Consider the following 9,286-nt stretch of genomic DNA (forward strand, 5'->3'; position numbering starts at 1 on the left):
AAAATAAACAAATAACATTTAATGTTAAATTTAAATATTCACATATCATCCTCACAATGAAAGCAAGCGATTTCAGAGCAGAAATATACGTTGAAGCCGAATCACCCTTAATGTCGAGTATTTGTTAATACAATTTGTTTATAACAATTAACTATGCAAGTTAAGAATTTTTTTATATTTCTTATACCCTTGGGCACTAAATTCAAGGGACGAGAAGTATAAGAAAAATTTTGTCTAGAAGATAAAAAATGAAATTAGAAAAATCGACATTTTTTTCGATGTTTGCATTAAAATAAAAATTAAATAAACAAAAAAATAAAAAATCTACTCACACCATTTTCTGAAAAATTTAGTTCTGAATTTTTAAAAAAAAAAAAAATTCTAAAATCGGTGCATAATTGCGTTCTAAATGTCATTTTGAACCTCGTTTTCCGATTTCACCCCACTGTGCGGCGTTCCTAACTATTTCTTCTCACCTCCTACGTAATTGGACAGTGTTCTATTGCATTCCAACGCAGCGTTCGCGACGATTAGTCGGTGTCTCTTTTATCATTATATTGTACCATGTCATTATATATTAAGTATTGTGATGGAAATTTAGCTTGCGATAATATAGCAAACAGTTTTGTTCTAAATAAATATTACGGCATCATTTGAAAAAACAGAAAAGTTCGTTTTCCTTAATAATAATAATATACGTAGAGAAGCACAAATTATTTTCCACGCAGGTGAAGTAACAAAAATTAGTTTTTAATACCTGGATATTGAATTTTAATATCAAAATATTCTAGCTGAATATCTAGATCGTTTTTTCATCATTTAAAATACAGATTTTAAATCTTTATATCCATTTTTCCCCACGCTGTAGACGAAACGCAAAAAACGTACTACTTACCCGTCTCATTTTACAATTTAAGATTATTTAACAATAGACTTTTTACGATTTTTGGTTCATCTATAGGCACAAATATATTATACTGCGTGTGCATATCAACTTGTAAACAATTTCAATAACATCTGGTCATGTTTGGGCGATTTGTATTTCAAAAACTTATTGATTGTGAAGTGATACATTTTTGTGTTTTTCGTTTATCCTATTACGAATAATTGTGAGACAATAAAAAAACTGTTGGAGAGACACTTTTTCGTTTTCCCATTTTTGAAAAGCTCATATTTTCTAAAAATTATTGTGGCGGCTTTTAAAATTTGCATAGTCTGAGACGGTTTGATAGTTATTGCATCTGGTCCCCACAATTTACCACGTAAAAGCGATTCAATTTGTGAAAATATTGACTAATTCTGTAGGTACCTCGGTTACGAATCAAACAGAGTGAACTTTTCATATAAATGGTTTTCGATGTAAGAATAGATGAAATAAATTTTGACAATTGATTATATCCATTCAAGGAGGTACACTACGCACAATCAATTTCAAAAGTTTCCTATCTTTAAAATAAATGATAAAAGCGACAAAAGAAGATCTATAATTAATTTCTGTATATCTTGATAAAGGCTTCTAAGCACACTTCAGAGAAAAATAATTCAGGTTAAAATTGATCATTTAACATTAGTTATGTCAAGGTTTAGTTATTCCTTTTTCTTTAGGGAAAAGTTATAATTTTCATTTAATTCTAATGTTCAAGGCCTCATTTTATTCTTCGAAGCATTCTCTAAATTTATATTTTCGTTGATTTTATTTAAAAAATTAGTTTAAAAGTCATATAGTTATTATTGTTATAGACAATCATAGCTAAAATCTTATTGAACGCTTTCCAAATAAATTGCAGAGAATCCTTTGAAGAAAAAAGTGAGGATTCATCATTATGATTAAATAAAAATCGGAACTTTTCCCCAAAGTGGAACAAAAACTAAACATTTAAATAACTACTGTTAAATAAACAATTTTAACATGAATTATTTTTTTCTTAAGTGTGCTTAGAAGCTTCCATCAAGATTTATGCATAGTGACTAAATTTATACGTTTGTTTCAAACAAAAATAAATTTTCTGTTTAAATGGCATTCTATCGCTTAAAAATAGGCCGTCTGCTCGATTTGTAATTTTGACTACTGAAAAATTACTAAAACTAAATTTACGACAAATTAAAATTCGTAAATGGAAAAATTCCGCAATAACAAAATTTTCGACAATAATGATACTATTGAATGGGAACATTTCCGACAATAGAAAACTCCCGTGATAAAAATTTCAAAATTTCATAAACCTGTTTTTATTATTTTATTATTTAAAAGTTTATTATTTATTAATAATACAATTTTTTAATTGTTTTAATTGAGAAATGTTCAAATTCGCAAATCTTAAATTCTCGACAATTTTATAATTTGGAGAATTTTCTTTTTCAGGAATTTCACAGTTTCGGAAATTTCTTTTTCGAGATTTCTAGACATCCCGTTATATAGAAATATGTTTTTACGAAATATTGATATATTTCCTTTTTTTTTAAACGCGAAATAGTCCGCATAAGCCTCGTGATTCCCGTATGGAAAAACAGGCTATATGCTCGTTTGTAATGAATACTCAATTAGAATTAAGGAAATTTAAATGAGATTAAAATCAAATTTAAAATCCTATGTAACACCTGACAATCAAATTAATGTGCAGAATTCCTGAAAATAAAACAATTGATATTTGAAAAAAAAAATAAAAATGAGATGGCCACCAACCAAATCACCTTCCTTCTCTTTTTTATTTTTATTATTATTAAATCACAATAAAGAAACCATTGTAAAAATTAAACACATAAAATAAAACCTAGAATCTATCGACCAAATTTGAATAACCTCCATAAAATGGTTCTATTGAAATTAAAAAAAATAATAATAATAAAGGAAAAGACTTTTTTTCTCCTGCAAAATAAAAGAAAATAATTTTCATCTTTGGACAACAATGGCAAAGAGGAAAGGACAATGAGAATATTCAATTTTTTAATAAATTATTTTCATGCAAGCATTTCTCCAAATTTCAAAGGAATACATAATTATTCTTATTATAAGTTTCCTCGTTTAGATAAACACAAAATATAATAGCGATACATATATCGAATTATGCTTGCTTCAGTATTTCCTTTATATTTTAGAGTGCATTTAATTTTGTTTTTCATTCTTATAATTTACGACACATATTTACAGAAAAGGTGTAATTTGATAAGATATAAACTAAATCGTTAACCTCGTAATAATTTTTCTAGGATTTATTCTCTAGAAAAAATAAAAAAATAAAAATTCTAATTACAGATTTTGGCACTTTGCATACACTTTTATAATTTCATTATTATTTTTGTAATATTCTTATTTAATCTAATTAAACAATTTATCTTTAAATTTTCATTTAAAAAAATTGAGAAACCAAAAATTTGGTTCGTTTCTAGGAAAGATTGGTAAATGATTATGGTTATGCGTTCGAGGTTCATAATGTGATAACTAAAGATAAATATATTTTGGAATATCTTCGAATTCCTGGAGTGATCAATAAACCATTAGGAAGCATTACGAAACAACATTAATAAAACATTAAAAATAAAATGAAAATTTCCAAGACAATAGTGCTTTTCGTTTCTTCTTTCAGTATAAACGTGTCGAGCACAGTAATGAAAAGCCGTTGCAGTTTAGAGACCAGTGACAATTATTTACGAAATTTTTAAGCGAAGAAACAAAGACTTCGGTCTTTACAATCCTTGAGAAATGAAGAACATATTTTTTGTTTTTGCGATACTTTTAAGCAATGAAGGTGCTTTTACTGCAAGCTTGCGTCCAGATCCAAGTGTTAACCTTGTAATAAATTTTTAAGGATTTAATTTAATTTAATTTAATTAAACAATTGATTTTCAAATTATTACACCTAAAAAAATTAATATTCACATTAAATAAGAAACAAAAAATTTGGTTTGTTTATAGAAAACATTGGTAAATAATTATGGTTATGCGGTTGAGGTTCATCATGTGATAACTGAAGATGGATATATTTTGGAATTACATCGAATTCCTGGAGTGATCAATAAAACATTTAGTGAAAGAAAAAAGAAAAAAGTGGTTCTATTGTTACATGGCCTCCTTGGTTCTTCAGCTACTTGGCTTGTTACGGGACCCAAACGATCACTAGGTAAATATTAATTTCGCACACTGTTAAAAATGTTCGGAAATTTACCAAACATTTTAGACGCAAAAATAACGGAGGTGTCCAAATCTCTGATACTGAATTCGGGATCCAATAAGAAGGACGAAACCGTTTTCGCGTAAAGCGTAGTGCAAGCAAAGAGTTCACGTAATTTTAAAAAAAGTTCTTTCTACATATTAATTCCCCTTGCAAGTAACTTTTGAGTTCGGAATCTCCGGTTGTCTCATACCCAGTCGGCACAAAATTTGACGACGTCTTTACGACATCGTTACGACATCGTTACGACATCTTTACGACAACTTTACGACATCCTATTTCCATGTCGTTTCAGTGTCTTTGGGATATGGTAAAGACATCGTCAGATCATACGACTCATTTACGATATCGTAAAGACACCTTAACGACATGGACATAGGATGTCGTAAAGATGTCGTAACGATGTCGTAAAGACTCGCCAAATTTTGTGCCTATCTTTTCTAAGTTCTACATATTTAATTAATGTTACAAAATATTAGTATAAAATAAAAGAAGACACCAAGGGATGAGTTCTATATCTGAAACTGTAATTAATCTTTTATAATAGAATTTCAACAAATTAAATTTTTTTTGTAGAAAATTAAATTGAACTATTTTGTTCCAAATGAGCTGTTTTTATTAGAAATTAATTTACAACTAATATTGATGAATAGCATTTATTAAAATTTTGTATCTCGCGTTGATGATAATCATATTCTTTAAATAATGAAACTTGCATTTTTTAACCACAATTTTTATTTATCAATTTAGCAAAATGTTTGCATGCGCATTAGAAGAATTAATAATCTTATATGTTGAAAAACACATGTGACAAACTTGTTGCCACTTGGTCAACTCTCCCCTGAAAATCTTGGCCAAGTCTCCCCAATATTAGTTCATGCGTTCAATGTAATAAAAATTTAAGTAATAACTGTTTCATTATTCCGATTTATACCAAATTATTACACTACTTTGTAAGAAATAACGCGATATATGATTACTGTACGAGTTTTGATTACAAGAGTAGGTAAATTGATACAAAGTTGGAAAAAATTACATAATTGAACGCAAATTTCTGCCAATTGTCGAATCTCGGGCTTAGTTACGTCTCCCACTTTCCCCTGGATTTTTCACATTAAAGTTTATGAAAAACTTAAAATTATTATCTTTTAAATTACATTGAAAATAATGAAATTTTGTATTAAAAATAACACTTTCAACAAATAAATACTTAAAAACTTATCATGTGGGGTGAAGGCGTTGTGAAAAATGGGATTTCTGGTGGTAGATGGAGGGTAAAGGTGTTATAACTGTTTTACAGAAAAATAGTCTTTTGACTTAAAAATTTAAGAATAGGGAAACATTTTTTTATTTCCTAACTGACAATTCTTTATTTGTTGAAAATTCGTCTTTCTATTTGAAAAATTCATAATTTTAATTAAAAATTCATCTCTTCAGTTAAAAGATTTACTATTTTTTGAAAATTATTTTTTTTCTGAAATAAATAAATTTTTTTTTTGAAAAAGTCACTTTTCTACTTTTGGTTTAAATTCGAATCTCTTAGATAAAATTAATCTTTATGATTAAAAGATCGTTTCCTTATTTTTACAATGAATCTCTTGGCAGCATCTGCATTCGTTGAAATATCAAATGTTACATTTTCTATGGAAAATCCACATTTGCATGTTAAAAATTCAACTACTTTGTTGAAATTTTACATACTGGTTCGAAAATTCAATTCTGGTTAAAAATTTAAATATTTTGTTGAAAATATTTTCTTTTTGTTTTAAGATGTCCACCACTACGTTTTCATTGAGGATCCTTTTTTCAATGCAACTCTTTTTGGTTAAAGATTAATCTTTTTTGTTTAAAAATTGGGCCATTCAGTTTAAAATTTATATTTTTACGTTGAAAATTTATCTATTTGGTTTTAAAATTAAACCATTCGGTTGGAAATGCAAATATTTTATCAAAAAGCCAAATTTGTAACAAAACCGTTTACACTGAAAAAGCAAAAGTTTAATTTTCAGTTTAAAAAAATTAACGAATTTGCAACCTAACAGTTACTTTTACATCCAAAAACATAACATTTTAACAAATTAGTTAAACTTTTAAATAAGTAGATGAATTTTTAAACAAAAACTAAAAAATATGATTATGTTGAAACAACAGCTGAATTGAAACAAAAAATGCATTTGATGCAAATTTAAACATTTTTAACCAGAGATAAGTTTTTAACTAAAATAATTAATCTTCAACCAAAAAATTAATTTGTAAAAGGTCGTTCAACCCTAAAACAATTAGAGAAATGTTTAACAAAAATATTAATTTTCAATCAAAAGAAAGAAAGAATTTTCAACAAAAGAATTAAATTTTCAACCAAAAAGATGAATCTTCAACCCAAAAAGATCCATTTTTCCTCAATTAGTTTAACATTCAATCAAGTAGTGGAATGTAAACAAAAAAGACAAATTTTAAAACGATTGTTGAGTTTTCAACCCAAAAAAGCAAGTTTTCAAAAAAATAGTTGAATTTTGAACCAAAAGAGATACATTTTTATTGTGTTCCTGTTCACTAAGAAAATCAAGTTTCTAGCCAAAGAGATGAGTTTTAAACTAAGAAAAAATTTTAGTCAAGACAGAAAAAAAATTCAACTAAATTGTTGAACATGTTCAACAAAAATTTTAAAAAACTGTTCCCTTGTAGTTTAAAAATCAAGTAATTGGTTGAAAAGTCGTCTTTTTTGCAAAACATTAATCTTATTGGTTAAAAATTAATGTTTTGAACATAGAATTTTTTTATAGCGAAAAAATAGTTCTCTTAAAATTTAATCTAAAAACAACATAATTCCCTTCTTGATCGATTCAGCGACTTGAAGTACAGAACCTGCCTAATGTTAAATGGATTCGATCTCCTTTGAAATAATTTTTATAACACTGTTTTTTTTTGTTAAAAATTAATTTTTTTAACAGAAAATTCAACTATGACATTTTTGGTAGAAAATGATTTTTTTTATATTAAAGTGATCTTTTTGAGTTAAAAATCTAACTAATTGTTTCAAAATGTATGGATTTTATAAGAAATTCTTCTCTTTTAGTAGAAAATTTATCTCATTGTTTAAACATTGATTTTCCTGATTTTCTGACAATTCTTTTTTTTCAAAATTAAATTATTGAATTGAAAATTTCACTTTCCATTTTTGGTTAAAAATTTATTGATATTTTTAATTACAATCTGTTTTGGCAGAGAACTCATCTATTTTCTTTAATTACACTTCTTTAAGTTGAAAATTATTTTTTCAACTAAAAACTGAACTATCCCATTTTTCGTTGAATATTAAGTTCATGAATGAAGCTTTATCTTCTACGGTTTAAAACGAACCTTTTTGATTGAAAATTCAATTATTGTCTTCTAATTTCTATTTTAAAAAAAATTAAGTTCTATAATGGTAAAATCTACTCGTATTACTTTTGGTTCAAAAATGATATTTTTTAGATAAAAATAATATATTTGTTTGAAACTTTCTAGATTTTGTAGAAAATTAATATTCTTGGTTGAAAATTAATATTTTTCATTAAGGATTCAGTTATTTAAAAAAAATTCCTTTTCAGTTTGTCAAAAACCAATTTCTTTAAAGGAAATTTCGATTCTACTATTTTTGGTTGAAAATTGATATTTTAAATTGAAAATGGACCTTTTTTACTCAAAAATTCTATTTTTTTAATTTTCTGTTTTATTAGAAAATTAATCCTTTGGTAACAGTATTTAGAAATTCAGAATTTTGTTGAAAATTCGTCATTTTTGGTAGGAAAATAAACTTCTTAATTGAAATTTCATCTTTTTTCAAGGATTCTATCATTTTGTTAAAAATTTCGTTTTTGGTGAAAAATTAATTTACTCAAGAGAAACGTCGATTATACCATTTTTAATAGAAAAATGATATTTAAAAAAAATTTATCTTTTTTTGTTAAAAAATAAAATTTTTTTAAACCGTCTTTTTAAGGTAGAAAATTAATCTTCGCGGTTGAAAATTCATCTTATTCATTGAGGTTCCAATTGTTTTTTTGAAAATTTGTGCATACATAGTCAAAAATTAATTTATGTAAAATAAAATTGGATTATATCATCTTTTGTAGAGAATTGATATTTGGAATTAAAAATTGATCTTTTTTGACTTTCGTGTAAGGTTTGATTTTTAGGCGTTTTATACTATTTTACAACGTTTAAGATTGATATAAAATGTAATTTTTTTCTGAAAATTTGCAATTTTTCATAAGGATGGAACTTAGAATTTTTTTCTTAAAAAAAAACAGTTCGAATTTCAAAAAATTGTCTTCGAATTTTCATCACAAAATGCATGGTTTGAAAGTCTGAACTCATGAAACCTTAAAATTTATGGTGTGAAAAAGATATTCACCCAATATATTTTCACGCCTGGAACATCCATGCGGGTATATGCATCCATTTTTTAATGAAATCAGAGAAAGTAATTAAGTTATTAACAAGGTTCGACATTTTATTATTGCCTATCACCATCCGGTCAGCTACCGTCTGAACATACGATCATAAGATTTGTCCGATCAGAGCCCAGTCAGCCCCCGACTGGGGGTCCCGAACTGGGAGTCCCCGAATAGCGCACGGCTAGCTCTTAAAAACAAACATAGCCCGGCCAGTCCCCGACCAGAAACCTTGTTGTACCAGGGCTAACCCGGGCTATATCCACACGGGAGGTGGATTTTATTTTATTTTTTTACGCTTTATTATTATGTTTTTCACGATTAAAATAAAAACTATGCACCCTATTCAAAAGGGACTCTTAACAAATTTATAAATCTTTTTCAAATGCACAATTTCTGTCTTCTCGTCTTAGTCCATAATTTGCATGTGCTTGAAGTTTCGAATCATCATTAGGACAAATTGTTCGTCTTTAAGAATACTGTATATATCCGTACAGAGAATGTTTGTATCTTGAAAAAAAGTTGTCTCAAAAATGTTTCCAATGCGCTCACTTTTTGATTTTCTATCCAAAATGGCTGGCCAAAGAACTTGACCTTTAGTTTAAGACACTCAAAAATATACCAAAGGCCAAGCCAAGGGGCTATCCATAAATTACGTAACGCAATTTCCCGCCCATTTTT

General features: G+C 27.1%; 1 protein-coding gene across 1 annotated transcript in view; it reads left to right on the forward strand.

The window, feature by feature from the left end:
• The first annotated feature begins 3,700 nt into the window (after positions 1-3,700).
• Positions 3,701-9,286, forward strand: part of LOC117177889 (lipase 3-like) — a 44,794-nt gene continuing 39,208 nt past the window's right edge. The window contains exons 1-2 of the mRNA XM_033368963.1: positions 3,701-3,790; positions 3,914-4,118. Of these exons, the coding sequence (XP_033224854.1) occupies positions 3,701-3,790; positions 3,914-4,118 (295 nt within the window). The remainder of the gene's footprint in view (positions 3,791-3,913; positions 4,119-9,286) is intronic.

This window comes from Belonocnema kinseyi, chromosome 1 (assembly GCF_010883055.1).
Source record: "Belonocnema kinseyi isolate 2016_QV_RU_SX_M_011 chromosome 1, B_treatae_v1, whole genome shotgun sequence".
NCBI classification, from domain to species: Eukaryota; Metazoa; Arthropoda; class Insecta; order Hymenoptera; family Cynipidae; genus Belonocnema; species Belonocnema kinseyi.